The 24,204-nt window shown below is 43.8% G+C and overlaps 1 protein-coding gene across 2 annotated transcripts in view; it reads left to right on the top strand.

The window, feature by feature from the left end:
• The window catches only part of LOC311111245 (GRAM domain-containing protein 2A-like), a gene marked incomplete at its 5' end in the record, with an annotated part of 34,322 nt that extends 10,656 nt beyond the window's left edge, over positions 1-23,666 (top strand). The window contains 10 exons of one of the 2 annotated variants that reach the window (XM_084153959.1): positions 2,956-3,007; positions 4,588-4,660; positions 6,079-6,182; positions 7,510-7,608; positions 8,568-8,639; positions 9,176-9,238; positions 12,026-12,203; positions 21,521-21,614; positions 21,902-22,006; positions 22,386-22,526. In XM_084153959.1, coding sequence (XP_084010085.1) covers positions 2,956-3,007; positions 4,588-4,660; positions 6,079-6,182; positions 7,510-7,608; positions 8,568-8,639; positions 9,176-9,238; positions 12,026-12,203; positions 21,521-21,614; positions 21,902-22,006; positions 22,386-22,449 — 904 coding nt within the window. In that variant the 3' untranslated portion in view covers positions 22,450-22,526. Of the gene's footprint in view, positions 1-2,955; positions 3,008-4,154; positions 4,661-6,078; positions 6,183-7,509; positions 7,609-8,567; positions 8,640-9,175; positions 9,239-12,025; positions 12,204-21,520; positions 21,615-21,901; positions 22,007-22,274 lie in introns of those variants that run through there. The other variant, XM_084153958.1, reaches the window with a different exon arrangement.
• Positions 23,667-24,204: the final 538 nt, after the last annotated feature.

Genomic DNA, 24,204 nt, shown 5'->3' with positions numbered 1-24,204 from the left:
GTGGCTGACTAAATACTTTTTTCCTCCACTGTAAATGTTTTTGCCACATTTAATCTATTACAGACACCCTACTGCATAATTATGTAATGTGAGCAAAACAAAAAATCTAAAACATATATACAAATATTTTCCTTAAATAACAAAAATACTTAAATGCATGTAATTTTGTCCTTGAAACATTTAATTGAAATACTGTAGAATTCCATTCATTCCTGTGGAGGACTGCTCCTACTGGGGAGTGCCAATATGGCCGACCGGTGGCTTCAAAGCCTCTCAATGGCCAATAAATGGGTTGGGGTTGTTTAGCAACAAAACCGACGTGTGTGCAACTATGGGGCTAAATAGATTGTTGGCTTAGATTGTTGACAACATGTAAACTATGTTTTATCTCCAATGTTTATTGAAAACATTCATATATTTGCACAATGTCTCTCATACATGGTTACAGTTGTTGGTTAGCTAGCAAGCAATTGTTTTGGCATATTAGCATAAACTTGACGTCAGGTAAAACACCTCAAAATAAGACATGGTATCAAGAACAAGATAAAACTAGCTGAAATGAGCCACCTACGATTCCCCACATGGCAGCTTCTTTTCATTGTTGGTAGCTAACTGGCCATTCAGAATCACAACAATACACAGACTTCTGCCCCATTGAAGTGTGCGCATCATTTTCAGCTAACACGTCTATACATAGCATCAGCAATCCAGGGTTTATATATGTCATTGGTATGAATACACCAGTCAGGGCTGTTTCTACCGCAGAGGTTAAGTCTAAATGTGTTGCCAGCTGACTAGCTAAATGTCCCCTAAGAGAACAATGTGATAAACTTTTCTGGGAGCCCCTCTTTCCCTATAAAGGCGTTCGCATACTTCCCAGACGAAATAGTTCAGAAGTGTTTGTGCATATTATGTGATGACGTTTTTGTTCATTTTGGACTTCGGTAAGGGTTTCTCGGCTGTTCGGACACAACATTTTTTTATTGAGGCATGCCGAAGTCGGTAGCCGAAGTCTACACTCCTTCGTCGGTGATTGGTCAACAGTAGGGATTCTTCAATAAAGTCTTTGTCATTCAATGAGAGACGACGCGTTTTCGTGCACATTTTTTCATTGAGAAATACTGCACCAAACATGTTAGATGTAAAATTGCGCAACTAAGATTTCCTTGGCAAAAACATCAAAATTAATGACAGATTTCTTGAGTTATCTTACATTAATTCTGACTATTTTGAGGAAGTGTATACTAGCAGTACTTTTGCCGCGTTTTTCAAGTTTTTCAAGCGAAGGCCTTTTATGGGAGTATGCGGGACACTTGTTCGGTTCACCAGCCGAACTGAAGCATGCTGACACCTCTCTCTCTCTCTCTCTCTCTCCTCTCTCACCACTACCTCTCCCAGTCTTTCTCTCCCCTCTCACCCCCACCTCTCCCAGTCTTTCTCTCCCCTCTCACCACTACCTCTCCCAATCTTTCTCTCCTCTCACCCCTACCTCTCCCAATCTTTCTCTCCTCTCTCACCCCTACCTCTCCCAATCTTTCTCTTCCCCTCTTTGTAGTTACATAAAAATCTAACTATCTTGGCTTTAACTGTAATACAAGACAGCAGGACTTCTCCCATCGGTGCTAGCCTCAAGTAAACATAGAATACCACCACTGATACTTTGACACTACCAAACTCAGCCAAAGGATTATTTGCAGGTCTCTTTGCCCACTGTATGTCCTCCCCAATGAGAAGGTCATGGCAGTAGGGGGGTAATATTAGGGAAGGTCCTCCCCACTGAGAAGGTCAAGGCAGTAGGGGGCTAAAATTAGGGAAGGTCCTCCCCACTGAAAGGTCAAGGCAGTAGGGGGCTAATATTAGGGAAGGTCCTCCCCACTGAGAAGGTCAAGGCATTAGGGGCTAATATTAGGGAAGGTCCTCCCCACTGAGAAGGTCAAGGCATTAGGGGCTAATATTAGGGAAGGACCTTCCCACTGAGAAGGTCAAGGCAGTAGGGGCTAATTTTAGGGAAGGTGCTGACTAAGAGATCTAGTTGGCTTGTCACACACAGTGTCTTATGACAGGGAGAGACTTGTCTCAGGCAATCAGCAGAGGATGGTTGCCTTGGAGGAAGGACGTGTGTTTTATCCTGTGTACATCTAGCGTTGTGTACTGGCCCCTGGGTTGAATAGGGTTAGATTTGGAATGTCTCTCCAGTCCAGGCAGCGCTTTTGTTGCAGGGGCAGATTCGTCTGCGTTCGCAGCGTGCTAGTCATGTGAGCGATGGTGTGACTTACTGCCGCAGTGCTGAGGGCATCTCCCTCATGAGCGTGTTTGAATGCCGGATTATGTGTGTGTGTGTGTGTGTGTGTGTGTGTTTGCTTGCTTGCACACATGTTTGTGCTTGTACCTATGCTTGCTGGTCAGATGTCTGAAAGAGTATGTGTGTGGGCCACTGAGTTTGCATAATGTAACTAGTCAGCCCAGTTTTAGAAAAGCACATTCACCTGCCTTTATGTGTGCCTGGCTGTGTGGCGGTGTTTGTGTGGTCGTATGTGTGGTCGCGTAGTGTTTGTTTCTGTTTGAGTGAGATACCGTATGTCTGCTGTCATGTCTGCTTCTTTTCTCCTGTACATGTTTGTCTGGTAGCCGACCTTGAACCATGCCAACATCACTGTCACAAACGGCAGACAAATGTACAGCACTACTGTTTGATTTGATGCCGAGGTCAGAGAGTTCACAGATTACAGTTGGATCAGATGCCACAGGAAATGATTATAGGTGAAATGTCTCACTATTCTCCAACAAGATTAAGATCGAACAAATGATCCAATAGGAGTTAGTGAGAGCAATACAATCCCTGTGGACCAATGATATTCAAGATGGTGTTTTGTTGAGTCTCTCTCTGGCATGATGTATTAAAACACTAGAAGATGTCTTCTTTTCACACTATTTCCTTCTTCATTTCCTTCACAGGTTGATTGACGACCTATCATATGAAGATGTGAAGAAATGCTACAGGGGTTCGGTGAGTAGCATGTTTCCTTTCTAATGTATTATAGATTATATCTGTACCTTATTGATTTTGCATATTGCCTAACAAAGAGAAGCCAATTACAGCCGAGTTGGATGCAGGCAAAGTCAGTTGTCTATTTCCTGTCAGAGTTAAATTCCTATACACTTTATATTGATTGACCCTTACTTCACATATGTACTGCACATTCTGGAATAAAGTTCATTTGACCTTTTTATGACCTGTGTTTCAGTTAACCCTGTCATTGCTTGCCTTTAGGAGTGGTCCTTTGAGGAGTTTCCTAATAGCGAGGGTGGCCGAGGCTAAGCTACAATTTAAAAGAGGCATTGCGATCCTGAAATACAAACATGATTTAGATCTGTCCATAGACTTAGACAGATCAAGGTTTGACAGTAGCCTTGAGACTCCATCAATCATCCCACCTCGCCAATCCAGCCCCAGCAACTGATTATCTCCAGCCATAAAGATGTAATACCGGTGATTTGATTGTGTCGCTTCTGGCTCAGAGCTCAACGGTTATTCAATAGGTGAGGAGGTCATCCATTAACTCAAACCCTTTCTCTTTCCGCGAGATCAGCAGGCCATCAGGCCAGATTAAAGGAACTGTACCGTAGCTGTGATTATTATCTCCATGTCTCCCAAAGGGGCATGCTAAGTAGAGCTGCTGAGCCCCACAGTCACACCAGCTGGCTGCACATATTAACAGGACAGGACAGATAGGAGGCAAAGACAATGACTTTCTTTCACCAACACAGCAGGCAGAACAGCTGAGGTGGAGAGAGGTGGAGGAGAGAGGAGGAGGAGAGAGGAGGAGAGAGCAGGCAGAACAGCTGAGGTGGAGAGAGGAGGAGGTGGAGCGAGGAGGAGGTGGAGAGAGGAGGATGTGGAGAGAGGAGGAGGAGAGAGGAGGTGGTGAAGAGAGAGAGAGAGGGGGGGGGGGTGTTGGCTGCGAGGGGTGACAGTTCTGACTGTCTCGTGTGCTTGGTGAGAGAGGAGGGAGGGAGGGGGTGGTGCCTGTGGGCAGCAAGCTGTTATCAAGACAGGGATAGGAGGTAAGGAGGCGGCAGCATGGGTTGGGCTGGCATGGGGTGAGCATAGGGGGAGTCACTGTGCTCTGTCGTGTTGAGGCAGCAAGAGAGAGGGAGAGCAAGAGAGAGACAGGAAGGAAGGAAGGACTCAGGGTGTCTGTGGCTGAGAAGGGCAGTGTGTGAGAGTGTGTGGGAGGTCGTGTTTGAGAAAGAGCTCAGTGACGGTCTGAGTTGCACACCGTGTCGGACCGGAGGGGTGTGTGTGTGTGTGTGTGTGTGTGTCTAACGGAGAGCTGCCTCCTCAAACCTGCACAAAGGACACCGGTTGGCGTCTGACTAGTTGGAGGACAGTCTGTGTCTTGCAGTGGGGTCCGCCACGCCGTGGATGTGTGTGTGTGTGTGTGCAGCTGTGTGTGCGGCTCCGGCATGCTGAGTCTGGTGCAGCAGAGCTCTCGTCCTCTGAGAGAGAGGGTGTCCGCTGGTTTGCCGGTGGGAGGGAGGCCAGCCAAGGAACTGCTCATGACTCTGCCCTGTCCCTCTGCTCAGACTGTCAGCAAGTACAACTCGCAGTACCACAAACTCTTCCAGTGCGTTCCGAAGGACGAGATCCTAATGAAAGGTACTGTCAACAAAAATGCTACATGCTAACACCTGTTGTAGCATCTCTGTTTGATGTGTGTGTTTTAGGTTAACATGCTAGTTACTGTAGCATGTCTTTAGCTTACTGTCTATATGCTGTGTAATAACGTCAGGCAAACACGCTATTAGCTCTATGTGCTGTGGTTATATACCTTTTGCTAACTTGCTAGCTACGGTAGCATCTCTTCTGTGCTCATTTATTTGAGGCTGACTTGCTAACATGCTACGGTAGCTGACATCTCTGTATGTCTGTTTGCGTGCTGGTTTCTGTCTTCTGATGCTTTTACTACAGAGTTGAACGAATGTGCCTGTAATTGGTTAAAAATATTATATTTGCATTTAATATTAGTGAAGGACTGCTACTTCTATTACTAGTATGGCCGGGAAGATACCAGTATCGCAATATTTCTTCCATGGCAAAAATGTAAACACGAAGCAGACCAAACTCTTCGGTCGTTTAAAAACCTGCTGTATGTAAAATATTTTGTGCTAAAGCTTGGAAAATAAACATTGAGGCTGTTTTCCTAAAGAAGTTAAATCCGCTTTGTGTTTTGTTTCCTTCTCGCGATACTGGTATCGTCCCGGCACTAATCACTATTATTAGTAGAAGTACTTTCACTGTCAAATGTTGTCGTCTGCAATGAGTATACACTTTCTCTTATGTTTTTGTCCCCACATACTGTATGAGTTTTAGTCATTTCATTTTTGGCTTTGGAACTGTATAGGCTACTCAGTGTGTTTGAAACCATCTTTATGTATTCAGAGAGTTTCTGGTAAGGGTAACCAGTCCTCAGGCCCTGAACAGGAAGTGTATGGTTTGAGGTCAGGTTATGCAGATTAGGTCAGGGCTGGGATTCCCAAAAGCATCGTAGCACTAAGATCATTTTTGTCCACTTACAGTACTTTTTTGGTTACTACATGATTCCATATGTGTTATTTCATAGTTTTGATGTCTTCACTATTATTCTACAATGTAAAAAACTGTTAAAAATATAAAAATGAGTAGGTGTGTCCAAACTTTTGACTGGTAGTGTAGTTTCAATTGAATTAAGATTATCTTAGTGCTACGATGCTTTTGGGAAACCCAGCCCTGTTCTATTTTAGACTAGGGGTAAAGTGATGATGGTGTATACAGTTTTGATCTGTTTAACTGATATGAACGTACCAGTTACTTTATTCAATGCCTATTAACCTATTTTAGAAACACCTATAGGCCAAGTCAAAGACATTAACTATAATGATATATAATACATGCCGTTCAGCAAACGCTTTCACCCAAAGCCACTTACAGTCATGCATGCATACATTTTTCGTGAGAAGCTACAAACACAGTGTTAGCGATGTGCTTGTTTTGAGTTAGCGGCTACTGTTAACCTGTTTATGTCTCCTCTCCCTCAGTATACTCCTGCGCTCTGCTCCGAGACATCCTGCTACAAGGCCGGCTCTACATCTCCAGGAACTGGTTGTGTTTCTATGCCAACCTCTTTGGCAAGGACATCAAGGTGAGTGAAGGCCTGGCAGTTAATAGACAGATCGTCTATAATATATACATACATCTTAGAATGTGTGACCCCAGCTGGAGCAAACCCACAACCCTGGTGTTGCTAGCACCACACTAATACCAACTGAGCCACACAGGACCGCAGGGCCTCGATATATAGATGGACAGACAGAGAGAAGCAGGGTGAGACTTCCAAGGCCAACTATCACACTACTCACCTTCAACCTTGCCCACTTCCAATTGGAACAGTGTGCTGGGAGCTGTTAGTCAGGCAGCCGATGGAGATGTTAGTCAGGCAGCCGATGGAGATGTTAGTCAGGCAGCCGATGGAGATGTTAGTCAGGCAGCCGATGGAGATGTTAGTCAGGCAGCCGATGTCCATGAGCAAATCATGTAGCTCAGGTTTTTGTGTTGTGCCTGTTGTTTTTACTTTGTTGACTACTATTTTAGGGCCAGGAGTTTTTCTGTGACCGCATTGGCACAAAAGTAGTGGCTCTTTGCACTACGGACATTTGTTTGAGTGTGTGTGAGTGCGCCCAATCAAATCAAAGTGTGTGTGTGTGTGTGCGTGCGTGCGTCCATTCAAATCAAAGTGTGTGTGTACCTGCCTACCTGTAGTGTGTCTGGACTAGACTATTAGAGTATATGCTGTGCATTTCCTCCTTTGATGTCATGGTTGTTCCTTTCCCTCCAGGGAGTTAGAAACATGGTACAGATGGAGGATCTTCATCTGACCAGTATTGTCGCAGCAACAGGATTTTAGCGTAATGTCCCTTCATCGTTGGTTAGGCTATTAGCTGGCCGAAATTAGGCTCAAGAAAAGTGCAATACTGTTAATATAACCGTGTGTTAGTGCAGGTTTTCAGTGAATTTATGTAAATCATGCGGTGTAAATCATGATCAAATTAAGACCCTACACCTGTCTCTCCTGCCTCTGGCCTGCAATAAGCTGCTTAGTCAGAGTGCATTCCTAGCATTCTATCTGCAACTAGACACATATCCTCCTTATTCTGCCCCTTCAATCCAGCACCAGAGGCTTACCCTCCTTTATTCTGCCCCTTCCCTCCAGCACCAGGGGCTTTCCCCTCCTTTCCCCTCCTTTATTCTGCCCCTTCCCTCCAGCACCAGGGGCTTTCCCCTCCTTTCCCCTCCTTTATTCTGCCCCTTCTATCCAGTCCCCCATGTCTGGTACAGTAAGTCCCTCTCTCTGGTACAGTAAGTCCCTGTGTCTGGTACAGTAAGTCCCCATGTCTGGTACAGTAAGTCCCTCTCTCTATAAAGTATAATATTGTGTCCTCTTTTTCTCCACCTCTTCCCCCCCATCATAGGTTGCTATCCCCGTGGTCTCTGTGAGGCTGGTAAAGAAGCACAAAACGGCAGGTCTGGTGCCCAACGGCCTAGCCATCACCACAGACACCAGTCAGAAGGTGAGCGTTAGCCTCTTAGCGCCTCTGGCCACAGTGAATGGAAACACGGCTAACTGGCGTTAGTGCCGCACCACGTTCTTTCCACCAAGCACAGGTAGATGGAAAATAAACAACACCTTGTGCTAACAGGCTAAGCTAATGCAAGTCAGCGCATGGTTCGGTAACACTGAAAAGGTGTCAAGGTTGCAGTCTATTTAGGTAGTGTCCCTTCTTGGTTCCTCTCCAGTGTGTGGGAGATAGAACGGTTCACCTGCAGCCTGCTCCTTTACGTTGGAGCAAACGTCTGGAAAGGGTTAATTATTACTCTGTAATCTTAATGTTCTGAATGTATTGGAATGTTTTTAAAATTGTATAACTGCCTTAATTTTGCTGGACCCCAGGAAGAGCAGCTGCTGTTTTATGATATTTTGTGGAACTAGTAGGTGATTTAAGGACTCATACTCTCTCGTTGAAAATGATTTTTGAAAGAGGGGTGTTTTAGTAGAGGTACAGTACAGGCACCATGTAAGAGGAATGTAATATCACTATTGAAATATCCTCTGTCAGTGTACTAGATTATGCCTTAATCTGTCAAATACAATCCATGGTAGATTTAGTTACTGTTCACAGTAACTATATTTAGAGAAAATTGCATTCCTGGTAATGAGATGATGTCTAATGGATCATATAAATGTTCCTGACAATGGTTTTACTCTCCTACCCTGTATGTGCATGAGTGTGAGCAGACGTGCGTGTGTATGCTTTCATTCTCATTTGAGTTAGCTAACACTCTCTCTCTCTCCCCCTCTCTCTCTCTCTCTCTCTCTCTCCCCCTCCCCCTCTCTCTCTCTCTCTCTCTCGCTCTCTCTCTCTCTCTCCCCCCCCCTCTCTCTCTCTCCCCCCCCCCCCTCTCTCTCTCTCTCTCTCCCCCTCTCTCCCTCTCTCCTTCCTCTCTCCTTCCTCCCCCCTCCGCCCTGCAGTATGTCTTTGTGTCTCTGCTGTCCAGGGACAGTGTGTATGACGTGCTCCGGAGGATCTGCACACACCTCCAGGTCAGAGAACACACACACTGGCTTCCACAACACCCCACACACACACCTCCAGGTCAGAGAACACACACACTGGCTTCCACAACACCCCACACACACACCTAACACTGGCTACTGCTACACACCTCCGGGTTAGAGAACACACACACACACACACACACACACACACACACACACACACACACACACACACACACACACACACACACACACACACACACACACACACACACACACACACACACACACACACACCTAATACAACATCCCACACACACCTAATACAACATCCCACACACACCTAATACAACATCCCACACACACCTAATACAACATCCCACACACACCTAATACAACATCCCACACACACCTAATACAACATCCCACACACACCTAATACAACATCCCACACACACCTAATACAACATCCCACACACACACATCTACTACTGAACCAGCTCACTCCCACATTAACAGGTCTATTGGTCTTCAAAGTTTGCGTACTGAATATTTCCCACATCTCATCGTTCCCTCTCCAGGTCAATGGGAAGAAGAGTCTGAGCTTGAAACACTACATGGAGGTGCCCCACACCTTATCTCTGGTAAGTAAGCTTAGGACTCTGGCTCCTCACTCCAGACTGATCGTTGTCTCTTATGGGTTAGAACATTGTCCAACTTCAGACTGATCGTTGTCTCTTATGGGTTAGAACATTGTCCAACTTCAGACTGATCGTTGTCTCTTATGGGTTAGAACATTGTCCAACTTCAGACTGATCGTTGTCTCTTATGGGTTAGAACATTGTCCAACTTCAGACTGATCGTTGTCTCTTATGGGTTAGAACATTGTCCAACTTCAGACTGATCATTGTCTCTTATGGGTTAGAACATTGTCCAACTTCAGACTGATCGTTGTCTCTTATGGGTTAGAACATTGTCCAACTTCAGACTGATCGTTGTCTCTTATGGGTTAGAACATTGGCCAGCTAGACTGAACACAAGTACAACATGAATCACATTATTATTCTGAATAGTATTGAGGTCAAACGGGAGAATCAAGGACCTGGGTGGTTCCTAATGCTGTGAGGTTCTCGCTAGTGTTTACAGAACAACTGGTTCTGCAAGATTAGGATCAGGATTTCCAATTGTAACAGTAAGCAACTGTAACAAAATGGATGACTGCAGTGTAGCCTTTGTTATGAGTACAGGTTGCATGGATTGCTAAGGCATAAGAATATGAACGTGTGTATTGTTATTTTAACTGTGTGTAGTTCTGTACCTGTCTATTAATGTTATGTATTATGTCCTGTTATGGAGCTATGTCCTTCAGCTGTACCTGTCTATTAATGTTATGTATTATGTCCTGTTATGGAGCTATGTCCTTCAGCTGTACCTGTCTATTAATGTTATGTATTATGTCCTGTTATGGAGCTATGTCCTTCAGCTGTACCTGTCTATTAATGTTATGTATTATGTCAGTGGGGAGCAACTGCTGCCCCTCATGATGAGTTCAGATTTTTGGTGGCCCCCACCCCTATCAATGTTGCTACTTGATTTCCGGAGTTACTTAATGTCTTAGGTATTGTCTTAATTAATGTCTTATGAAAGGGGGATAACTAGTCAGTTGTACAACTGAATGCATTCAACTGAAATGTTTCTTCCGCATTTAACCCAACCCCTCAATCAGAGAGGTGCGGTGGGCTGCCTTAATCGACATCCACATCTTTGGCACCCGGGGAACAGTGGGTTAACTGCCTTGCTCAGGAGCAGAACGACTGATTTTTACCTTGTCAGCTCGAGGATTCGATCCAGCAACCTTTCGGTTACTTGCCCAACACCACAACCCGCCAGGCTGCCGGCCGCCCCATAACCCAGGAACTTGAGTATTTCAAAAGAGAACGATAGTTTCAGAATCTCTATAATTGGGGTAATGTCCTTGGCATAACCTATAAGACATGTTTGGCGTAATGTCTGGGTCATAACCTATAAGACATGTTGGGGTAACGTCTGGGTCATAACCTATAAGACATGTTGGGGTAACGTCTGGGTCATAACCTATAAGACATGTTGGGGGTAACGTCTGGGTCATAACCTATAAGACATGTTGGGGGTAACGTCTGGGTCATAACCTATAAGACATGTTGGGGTAACGTCTGGGTCATAACCTATAAGACATGTTGGGGTAACGTCTGGGTCATAACCTATAAGACATGTTTTGGGTAACGTCTGGGTCATAACCTATAAGACATGTTTTGGGTAACGTCTGGGTCATAACCTATAAGACATGTTGGGGTAACGTCTGGGTCATAACCTATAAGACATGTTTTGGGTAACGTCTGGGTCATAACCTATAAGACATGTTGGGGGTAACGTCTGGGTCATAACCTATAAGACATGTTGGGGTAACGTCTGGGTCATAACCTATAAGACATGTTGGGGTAACGTCTGGGTCATAACCTATAAGACATGTTGGGGTAACGTCTGGGTCATAACCTATAAGACATGTTGTTTTTCCTTGTGTTGCTTCTTCTCCACTAAACACAGAACCATTAGCAGTGCTGTGCTTTGTGTCAAATTGATTCTCTACTGAAATAACATCTATTAGCCTGTGGATGAGATAAGAAGTCTGTTGTGGTGAACAAGGAAATGGCCGGTCTGAATGTAAAGCTGACTTACAAGCTATAAAGCTGGACTATCCACAATCTAAATCTGTAATTGCAGTCATTCGAATGCAGCTGTTACAATGAAAATAACAAAACCAAAACAGTGTCTGTGTGTGTGTGTCTGTGTGTGTCTGTGTGTGTCTGTGTGTGTGTGTGTGTGTGTCTGTGTGTGTCTGTCTGTGTGTGTGTGTGTGTGTGTGTGTCTGTGTCTGTGTGTGTGTGTGTGTCCTACTACTACCCTATTATAGTCTAATAATGAATAATCCTAATCATAATAAATAATTAACGTTTTTCTAAAGTGTATGTACTGTATTGGTTATGAATCAGTATCCATATGTGACCTTGTCTCTAGATATGTGTAACACTGGGATGACCCAAGTCTGCCATGGCCATGCCGCTCTGTGACCTTCAACAATGACCTTATCAATGACTTCCTGGGAAAGAAATGGAAGTAATCAATATCTGGTCCATTGTCATCTGACTCTTACTGTCTCAATGAGTATTCTCCTGAGTGGGCACACACGATACAGCCATCTTGTATGATGGTTGACTTTAATAACATCTGTATGTAATGGGGTGTAATATGTATTATTGTCTAATTCATATGTTATAGATTGATCATGGATGTAGATATATAGATAAACTGTGCAGCATCGAGAGAGTGGAACACTTTCTTTCCTGAAGATTTAGTTCTTTCAGATCAATAATTCCTCCTCTCTCTCCCTCCAGGATGAGTACCCGGTGGCGGATGAGTTCCCGGTGGCGGATGAGTATCCTCCGGTGCTGAAGTGGAGGAGAAAACCCTCGGTGGTGTCCGTGTCCTCGTCCCTCCCAGACCTCCTGGGTAGCTCCACGGGTAGCCTGACTGCAGTGGACTCCTCCTTCCAGACAGACCAGCCTCTGGAAGGTGAGAACCTAGCCTGGACCCCCATCGGTTTATGCTGTATTACAGCCAACTCTTGTTTCGCATGAGAAGGACCGTACGGGTTTGGCAAGACGACACAAGCAGATCTGGGACCAGGCTAGGGACAACCTGTTTTTTGTGTATTTAATTTCACAAAGGATGACAAACTGACAGATACAATGGCGAACACAGCATTTCTCATGAATAGCATAATATCATAGTGCAACATCAGCCATGTCTATTGAGGCTATGCCACATGAGGTGAGCGTGCCGTTTTGTTCTGGTGCATTAAGTGATTGGAGGTGTTCAGCTTTATCGACTCCTGGCCAGAGTTATCCATTGATGTTAGCGGGCTGGGGCTGGGCCATCACGTTTGCAGAATTTTCAAATACTTGATTATGTTTAGGAGGGGAACTGGGAAGGGAGAGTTGTGTTTGCAATACAGGATTAAGCACCAAATGGAAATTTTAGCATGTAGGGACTTGCTGTGTCCCATTACTGTACCCTACTACAATACCCTACTACTGTAATACTGCACCCTACTACTTTACTACTGTATACTACTACTGTACCCTACTATACTACTGTACCCTACTACTGTACCCTACTACTGTGCTACTGCACCCTACTACTGTACCCTACTACTTTTACTACTGTACCCTACTACTTTTACTACTGTACCCTACTACTGTACTACTGTACCCTACTACTATACCCTACTACTGTACTACTGCACCCTACTACTGTACCCTACTACTGTACTACTGTACCCTACTACTGTACCCTAATGTTCTACTGTACCCTACTACTTTATTACTGCACCCTACTACTGTACCCTACTACTGTACCCTACTACTGTACCCTACTATACTACTGTACCCTACTACTGTACCCTACTACTGTACCCTACTATACTACTGTACCCTACTACTGTACCCTACTACTGTGCTACTGCACCCTACTACTGTACCCTACTACTTTTACTACTGTACCCTACTACTGCACCCTACTACTTTTACTACTGTACCCTACTACTGTACTACTGTACCCTACTACTATAACCTACTACTGCACCCTACTACTGTACTACTGTACCCTACTACTGTACTACTGTACCCTGCTACTGTACTACTGTACTATACTACTGTACCCTACTACTGTACCCTGCTACTGTACTACTGTACCCTGCTACTGTACTACTGTACCCTACTACTGTGCTTCTGTACCCTATTACTGTACCCTACTACTCTACCCTACTACTGTACCCTACTACTGTACTACTGTACCCTACTACTATACTACTGTACCCTACTACTGTGCTTCTGTACCCTATTACTGTACCCTACTACTCTACCCTACTACTGTACTACTGTACCCTACTACTGTACCCTACTACTGTACCCTACTACTGTGCTTCTGTACCCTATTACTGTACCCTACTACTCTACCCTACTACTGTACCACTGTACCCTACTACTGTACTACTGTACCCTACTACTATACCCTACTACTGTACTACTACACCCTACTACTGCACCCTACTACTTTACTACTGTACTACTGTACCCTACTACTGTACCCTACTACTGTATCCTACTACTGTGCCCTACTACTGTACCCTACTACTGTACTACTGTACCCTACTACTGCACCCTACTACTTTACTACTGTACCCTACTACTGTGCTACTGCACCCTACTACTGTACCCTACTACTGTACCCTACTACTGTGATACTGCACCCTACTACTGTATCCTACTACTGTACTACTGTACCCTACTACTGTACCCTACTGTACCCTACTGTTCTACTGTACCCTACTACTGTGCTACTGCACCCTACTACTGTACCCTACTACCGTACTACTGCACCCTACTACTGTACCCTACTACTGTACTACTGCACCCTACTACTGTACTACTGTACCCTGCTACTGTACTACTGTACCCTGCTACTGTACTACTGCACCCTACTACTGTACTACTGTAGATACTACTGTACTACTGCACCCTACTACTTTTACTACTGTACCCTACTACTGTACTACTGTACCCTACTACTGTACTACTGTACCCTACTACTATAATCTACTACTGTACTACTGCACCCTACTACTTAACTACTGCACCCTGCTACTGTACTACTGTACCCTGCTACTGTACTACTGCACCCTGCTACTGTACTACTGTACCCTGCTACTGTACTACTGTACCCTGCTACTGTACTACTGTACCCTGCTACTGTACTACTGTACCCTGCTACTGTACTACTGTACCCTGCTACTGTGCTACTGTACCCTGCTACTGTACTACTGTACCCTGCTACTGTACTACTGTACCCTACTACTTTACTACTGTATACTACTACTGCACCCTACTGCTGTACTACTGTACCCTTCTACTGTACTACTGTACTATACTACTGTACTACTGTACCCTGCTACTGTGCTACTGTACCCTACTACTGTACCACTGTACCCTACTACTGTACCCTACTACTGTACCACTGTACCCTGCTACTGTACTATTGTACCCTGCTACTGTACTACTGTACCCTACTACTGTACTCTACTACTGCACCCTACTGCTGTACTACTGTACCCTTCTACTGTACTACTGTACTATACTACTGTACTACTGTACCCTGCTACTGTGCTACTGTACCCTACTACTGTACCACTGTACCCTACTACTGTACCCTACTACTGTACCACTGTACCCTACTACTGTACCACTGTACCCTACTACTGTACCACTGTACCCTACTACTGTACCCTACTACTGTACTACTGTACCCTACTACTGTACCCTACTACTGTACTACTGTACCCTACTACTGTACCACTGTATCCTACTACTGTACCACTGTACCCTACTACTGTACCACTGTACCCTACTACTGTACCCTACTACTGTACACTACTACTGTACTACTGTACCCTACTACTGTACTACTATACCCTACTACTGTACCACTGTACCCTACTACTGTACCAATGTACCCTACTACTGTACTGTACTACTGTACCCTACTACTGTACCCTACTACTGTACTACTGTACCCTACTACTGTACTACTGTACCCTACTACTGTACCCTACTACTATACTACTGTACCCTACTACTGTACCCTACTACTGTACTACTGTACCCTACTACTTTACTACTGTACCCTACTACTGTACCACTGTACCCTACTACTGTACCCTACTACTGTACCCTACTACTGTACTACTGTACCCTACTACTGTACTACTGTACCCTACTACTGTGCCACTGTACCCTACTACTGTACCCTACTACTGTGCCACTGTACCCTACTACTGTACCCTACTACTGTGCCACTGTACCCTACTACTGTACTACTGTACCCTACTACTGTACCCTACTACTGTACTACTGTACCCTACTACTGTACCCTACTACTGTGCCACTGTACCCTACTACTGTACCACTGTACCCTACTACTGTACCCTACTACTGTACCACTGTACCCTACTACTGTACCACTGTACCCTACTACTGTACCCTACTACTGTGCCACTGTACTCTACTACTGTGCCACTGTACCCTACTACTGTACCCTACTACTGTGCCACTATACCCTACTACTGTACCCTACTACTGTACCCTACTACTGTACTACTGTACCCTACTACTGTACCCTACTACTGTGCCACTGTACCCTACTACTGTACCACTGTACCCTACTACTGTACCCTACTACTGTACCACTGTACCCTACTACTGTACCACTGTACCCTACTACTGTACCCTACTACTGTACTACTGTACCCTACTACTGTACCCTACTACTGTACCCTATTACTGTACCCTACTACTGTACCCTACTACTGTACCCTACTACTTGCTACATTATATGATCTAGAAGAAACTGCCCAGTGATGTATACAGTACATAACACTATTATTGTCTCATAATTGTGACATCTGTATGCAGGCTTTACTATGACATATAAGACAGGGTTCCATCTGTATGCAGGCTTCACTATGACATATAAGACAGGGTTCCATCTGTATCCAGGCTTTACTATGACATATAAGACAGGGTTCCATCTGTATCCAGGCTTTACTATGACATATAAGACAGGGTTCCATCTGTATGCAGGCTTTACTATGACATATAAGACAGGGTTCCATCTGTATGCAGGCTTTACTATGACATATAAGACAGGGTTCCATCTGTATGCAGGCTTTACTATGACATATAAGACAGGGTTCCATCTGTATGCAGGCTTTACTATGACATATAAGACAGGGTACTACTGTACCACTGTACCCTACTACTGTACCCTACTACTGTACCCTACTACTGTACTACTGTACCCTACTACTGTACCACTGTACCCTACTACTGTACCAATGTACCCTACTACTGTACTGTACTACTGTACCCTACTACTGTACCCTACTACTGTACTACTGTACCCTACTACTGTACTACTGTACCCTACTACTGTACCCTACTACTATACTACTGTACCCTACTACTGTACTACTGTACCCTACTACTTTACTACTGTACCCTACTACTGTACCCTACTACTGTACCCTACTACTGTACCACTCTACCCTACTACTGTACCCTACTACTGTACCCTACTACTGTACCCTACTACTGTACTACTGTACCCTACTACTGTACTACTGTACCCTACTACTGTGCCACTGTACCCTACTACTGTACCCTACTACTGTGCCACTGTACCCTACTACTGTACCCTACTACTGTGCCACTGTACCCTACTACTGTACCCTACTACTGTACTACTGTGCCACTGTACCCTACTACTGTACCACTGTACCCTACTACTGTACCCTACTACTGTACCACTGTACCCTACTACTGTACCACTGTACCCTACTACTGTACCCTACTACTGTGCCACTGTACCCTACTACTGTGCCACTGTACCCTACTACTGTACCCTACTACTGTGCCACTGTACCCTACTACTGTACCCTACTACTGTGCCACTGTACCCTACTACTGTACCCTACTACTGTACCCTACTACTGTACTACTGTACCCTACTACTGTACCCTACTACTGTGCCACTGTACCCTACTACTGTACCACTGTACCCTACTACTGTACCCTACTACTGTACCACTGTACCCTACTACTGTACCACTGTACCCTACTACTGTACCCTACTACTGTACTACTGTACCCTACTACTGTACCCTACTACTGTACCCTATTACTGTACCCTACTACTGTACCCTACTACTGTACCCTACTACTTGCTACATTATATGATCTAGAAGAAACTGCCCAGTGATGTATACAGTACATAACACTATTATTGTCTCATAATTGTGACATCTGTATGCAGGCTTTACTATGACATATAAGACAGGGTTCCATCTGTATGCAGGCTTCACTATGACATATAAGACAGGGTTCCATCTGTATCCAGGCTTTACTATGACATATAAGACAGGGTTCCATCTGTATCCAGGCTTTACTATGACATATAAGACAGGGTTCCATCTATATGCAGGCTTTACTATGACATATAAGACAGGGTTCCATCTGTATGCAGGCTTTACTATGACATAAGACAGGGTTCCATCTGTATGCAGGCTTTACTATGACATATAAGACAGGGTTCCATCTGTATGCAGGCTTTACTATGACATATAAGACAGGGTTCCATCTGTATGCAGGCTTTACTATGACATATAAGACAGGGTTCCATCTGTATGCAGGCTTTACTATGACATATAAGACAGGGTTCCATCTGTATGCAGGCTTTACTATGACATATAAGACAGGGTTCCATCTGTATGCAGGCTTTACTATGACATATAAGACAGGGTTCCATCTGTATCCAGGCTTTACTATGACATATAAGACAGGGTTCCATCTGTATCCAGGCTTTACTATGACATATAAGACAGGGTTCCATCTGTATGCAGGCTTTACTATGACATATAAGACAGGGTTCCATCTGTATGCAGGCTTTACTATGACATATAAGACAGGGTTCCATCTGTATGCAGGCTTTACTATGACAGATAAGACAGGGTTCCATCTGTATGCAGGCTTTACTATGACATATAAGACAGGGTTCCCATCTGTATCCAGGCTTTACTATGACATACAGTGGGGAAAAAAAGTATTTAGTCAGCCACCAATTGTGCAAGTTCTCCCACTTAAAAAGATGAGAGAGGCCTGTAATGTTCATCATAGGTGCAAGTCAACTATGACAGACAAATTGAGAAAAAAAATCCAGAAAATCACATTGTAGGATTTTTTATGAATTTATTTGCAAATTATGGTGGAAAATAAGTATTTGGTCACCTACAAACAAGCAAGATTTCTGGCTCTCACAGACCTATAACTTCTTCTTTAAGTGGCTCCTCTGTCCTCCACTCGTTACCTGTATTAATGGCACCTGTTTGAACTTGTTATCAGTATAAAAGACACCTGTCCACAACCTCAAACAGTCACACTCCAAACTCCACTATGGCCAAGACCAAAGAGCTGTCAAAGGACACCAGAAACAAAATTGTAGACCTGCACCAGGCTGGGAAGACTGAATCTGCAATAGGTAAGCAGCTTGGTTTGAAGAATTCAACTGTGGGAGCAATTATTAGGAAATGGAAGACATCCAAGACCACTGATAATCTCCCTCGATCTGGGGCTCCACGCAAGATCTCACCCCGTGGGGTCAAAATGATCACAAGAACGGTGAGCAAAAATCCCAGAACCACACGGGGGGACCTAGTGAATGACCTGCAGAGAGCTGGGACCAAAGTAACAAAGCCTACCATCAGTAACACACTACGCCGCCAGGGACGCAAATCCTGCAGTGCCAGATGTGTCCCCCTACTTAAGCCAATACATGTCCAGGCCCGTCTGAAGTTTGCTAGAGTGCATTTGGATGATCCAGAAGAGGATTGGGAGAATGTAATATGGTCAGATGAAACCAAAATAGAACTTTTTGGTAAAAACTCAATTCGTCGTGTTTGGAGGACAAAGAATGCTGAGTTGCATCCAAAGAACACCATACCTACTGTGAAGCATGGGGGTGGAAACATCATGCTTTGGGGCTGTTTTTCTGCAAAGGGACCAGGACGACTGATCCGTGTAAAGGAAATAATGAATGGGGCCATGTATCGTGAGATTTTGAGTGAAAACCTCCTTCCATCAGCAAGGGCATTGAAGATGAAACGTGGCTGGGTCTTTCAGCATGACAATGATCCCAAACACACTGCCCGGGCAACGAAGGAGTGGCTTTGTAAGAAGCATTTCAAGGTCCTGGAGTGGCCTAGCCAGTCTCCATATCTCAACCCCATAGAAAATCGTTGGAGGGAGTTGAAAGTCTGTGTTGCCCAGCGACAGCCCCAAAACATCACTGCTCTAGAGGAGATCTGCATGGAGGAATGGGCCAAAATACCAGCAACAGTGTGTGAAAACCTTGTGAAGACTTACAGAAAACGTTTGACCTGTGTCATTGCCAACAAAGGGTATATAGCAAAGTATTGAGAAACTTTTGTTATTGACCAAATACTTATTTTCCACCATAATTTGCAAATAAATTCATTAAAAATCCTACAATGTGATTTTCTGGAGAAAAAAAATCTCATTTTGTCTGTCATAGTTGACGTGTACCTATGATGAAAATTACAGGCCTCTCTCATCTTTTTAAGTGGGAGAACTTGCACAATTGGTGGCTGACTAAATACTTTTTTGCCCCACTGTATAAGACAGGGTTCCATCTGTATGCAGGCTTTACTATGACATATAAGACAGGGTTCCCATCTGTATCCAGGCTTTACTATGACATATAAGACAGGGTTCCATCTGTATCCAGGCTTTACTATGACATATAAGACAGGGTTCCCATCTGTATCCAGGCTTTACTATGACATATAAGACAGGGTTCCATCTGTATGCAGGCTTTACTATGACATATAAGACAGGGTTCCATCTGTATCCAGGCTTCACTATGACATATAAGACAGGGTTCCATCTCTATCCAGGCTTTACTATGACATATAAGACAGGGTTCCCATCTGTATCCAGGCTTTACTATGACATATAAGACAGGGTTCCATCTGTATGCAGGCTTTACTATGACATATAAGACAGGGTTCCATCTGTATGCAGGCTTTACTATGACATATAAGACAGGGTTCCATCTGTATCCAGGCTTTACTATGACATATAAGACAGGGTTCCATCTGTATCCAGGCTTTACTATGACATATAAGACAGGGTTCCATCTGTATCCAGGCTTTACTATGACATATAAGACAGGGTTCCATCTGTATGCAGGCTTTACTATGACATATAAGACAGGGTTCCATCTGTATCCAGGCTTCACTATGACATATAAGACAGGGTTCCATCTCTATCCAGGCTTTACTATGACATATAAGACAGGGTTCCCATCTGTATCCAGGCTTTACTATGACATATAAGACAGGGTTCCCATCTGTATCCAGGCTTTACTATGACATATAAGACAGGGTTCCATCTCTATCCAGGCTTTACTATGACATATAAGACAGGGTTCCCATCTGTATGCAGGCATAAGACAGGGGAGAGACATAAACGACTGTAGAAACACCAGCGAATCAGCTCCAAGTGATTTGAATTTGGGAAATCTGTTTCAAAGTATTCCCACGCATTATAGAGATATTTATTATACAAAGGTTTAAGCAAGGTTTAAAATGATTATGTTTTAGTCAAATATTATATCTGTTTGGGCCTTTTGCAGTCTACAAATTATTTGTAATTATTTTCCGGCCCCCTGACCATCCGCTCAAGAAATAATCATCCTGCAGCTGAATGTAGTTGATGATCCCTGATATAGGACATTCTGCCTTTCCCCTTATGCATATGGGTGCATATTGTCATAGTGGACTTTTTACATATTTAATATTTGTTTAAGATGTGTTTACTATGACGTAACTGTCTGGGGTTGCATAAGAGTTGGAAAACATGAGTGTAGATTGATCAAATAAAAACTTTGACCCACTTGCATACATTCAATACCTTTGTACAGACAGATGTGGTCAAATATATATTGGCATCCTTGCACTTTACAATGAAGTGCAATGGAGCAGAATGTTCCGTTTTTCTTTCTTTTCAAAACTGGTTGAATGGCTCATTTTACCCCGTAGGCAGCTGCAACTTACCACAATATATTTGATGGCATCTGTAAGCAACAATACACTATCTACTACATAGTCTGTTAGATGGCTATGTTAATGTGTGTGTGTGTGTGTGTGTGTGTGTGTGTGTGTGTGTGTGTGTGTGTGTGTGTGTGTGTGTGTGTTGTAGACCGGAGCCTTGAGACAGAGAAGATCCTTCTAACAGAGCCTGTACCAGAGCTGGGCCCGATGGAATATCAGCTTCTCAAGTTCTTCGTCATACTGTAACTATTGCTGTGCCCCTCAACCAGCTTCCTCGCAGCAACAATCATATCATTAGGACCATAATAATGATAAGTATCTTTACATTATGTTGCCGGATAAATATACATTCATTGGCAGCATTATGATCAACATTTTTTGTCCGAATCTTTTCTGTGAAATAATATCCGAACACGGCCTAATTGAGTATTCTAAAACACATGATCACAGAAATCCAGTTATACTGCCACCTAGTGTACACACCCAGTTGGTACATCCTAATGTCAAAACGTATTGTCCATCACTTCAGAATCATCCTCCTCATCCTGTCTTCATGTTACCTGGCCTTCCGTGTCTGCAGCCTGGAGCACCAGCTGTCCTTCCTCAACAACCCAACACTGCCCCTCCGAGAGAGGTGAGGTGGGGCCAGTCTTAACTTCAGCCAAGTGTGTGTGTAACTTTTGACGTAACTGTTTTGTAATTCAGTTTTATACTACTACTACTAATAATAGTAATAATAATAATAATAATAATAATAATAATAATAAACTGTCACGTTTATTAAATTAGGATTTCACCCTCAGAAAATCCTGTTCATAACTGTTATTTCGGATGGGTTATTCATTTTTGGAGGGAAAGCTATTTTACTGACAATTTTGTTGTCTTTGGTCTCTTCTTCCCAGGTAACTGCTGCTCTGCACTGTGATTCAATACCACTTGACTGGCTCCCTTTACGGACACATTCCTCTCTGTGACCACCTCCAGACTATGCAAACAGACTATTTATTTATCATGATTTTAATACACTGTAGACTAGAAGAGGGCAACCCCCCCCAACCCCCCCACAATGGCAGGTGAAAGATAAAATGGGCAGGCCGATTGAAGAGCCAGCAAACTACACTCAAACCAATTGTGGATGGACTGAAAAGCCCAGGATTGGTGGGAATTGCTGGGAGTCAGGACTAGAAAGGATTCTGATTGGTGGAGGGATTCAAATGCAACAAGCAGATTGGTCTGATGGTTTTTATTGAAGATTTCTGGCCATGTTCGCCAACATTGGAGTCAACTGGGTTTTTTCCCTCCTGTCAACTCAACCAGGAATGAACCAACTACAGGACTTTAGAGAAAAGTCAAAACCATTCAACTTTTGGCAATCTATATGGTACTTTCAAGGAAAGGATTTGGATGCATTAACACACTGACAGTGGAAGAAGCCAATATCGTTGGTTTTACAGAATGTTAAAAGATTGCCCACATGAACTTTTGAGGATCGGTCCACTGTTTCAAATGTTCATCATCATCAATGAGGTCTTCATATGTTGCCATTCTAACAGGCATGTTATTCCTGATAAATAGTGCAATACAATTATGCAAAGTATCCAGCCTAGACTGACTTTTTAAATGTTGAAATGTCCTTTAACTCTGTGTTACCATGACACCACAGGTATGTTTACCAGAGTGGGTAGGATGGTAATCTTTGATGTCAGAAAAATATTGTTTAGTATAACATCTTGTCTTTTGTTTTAATTCGTACAAATGTCAGTTGTCAGCTTTGTATTGTAAGCTACCTTTAGCCAGACACAATGTGTCACAGTGAGTGATCAGTCTTGTATCTAAATACTGAAAACAGTCGTCTGAATGAGTAAACAATCAAGAACTTAACTGAATTGAAAAATATGATATTTTTCTTGCTTAAAAGTTTAATCTGCATTTCAGCCAGGAAGAAAACTAGCAAAAAATGTCTAGTCGTTTTACTCAGAATGTCTGAACAGATGTGTAGCATTGGGAACAAACACCCCACTTTGAGTATTCCAGTAATATTGTTGAGGAAACATTAGAGGTATACTTTACTACCAGAACCATTAGTATGTATCATCTGGTCTGTTTTGGGTCTAGACACAGCTGTAACTATGTAATAGTGGTCACTGGTCTTCTCAATGGTGAAAGAACAACCTGTCCCTGTAACCACTCTGAGAACAGAATAACTCTTTAGCACCTCTGAACAACCCATTACAAGACTAACACTGTACAACATAACTGTGACGGTTTCTAATAAACAGCCATTTTGATCCTGAGATGGTGTCACCTTTTTGGAAAAGTCACCTGTCTTCACCGACGCATGAACCAAGAGGTCTGTTATATGTCCACCTCTTTTAGGGGTCAGCAGAATACCACCCTGCATCCCGCTGCTGACTTTCCTCTGAAGCTAAGCAGGGTTGGTCCTGGTCGGTCCCTGGATGGGAGACCAGATGCTGCTGGAAGTGCTGTTGGAGGGCCAGTAGGAGGCACTCTTTCATCTGGTCTAAAATGAAATATCCCAATGCCCCAGGGCAGTGATTGGGGACATTGCCCTGTTTATGGCGCTGTCTTTCGGATGGGATGTTAAACCGGTGTCCTGACTCTCTGTGGTCACTAAAGATCCCACGGCACTTATCACAAGAGTAGGGGTGTTAACCCCATTGTCCTGGCTAAATTCCCAATCTGGGCCTCATACCATCATGGCCACCTAATCATCCCCAGCTGTCAATAGACTCATTCATCCCACTTCTTCTCCCCTGTAACTATTCCCCAGGTCGTTGCTATTATCTATGCATAGTCACTTTACCCCTACCT

This window comes from Coregonus lavaretus, assembly GCF_964263955.1.
Source record: "Coregonus lavaretus genome assembly, chromosome: 37".
NCBI lineage: Eukaryota > Metazoa > Chordata > Actinopteri > Salmoniformes > Salmonidae > Coregonus > Coregonus lavaretus.
Note: the sequence above shows the minus strand (reverse complement) of the source record. Positions and strands in the feature narration are given on the sequence as shown.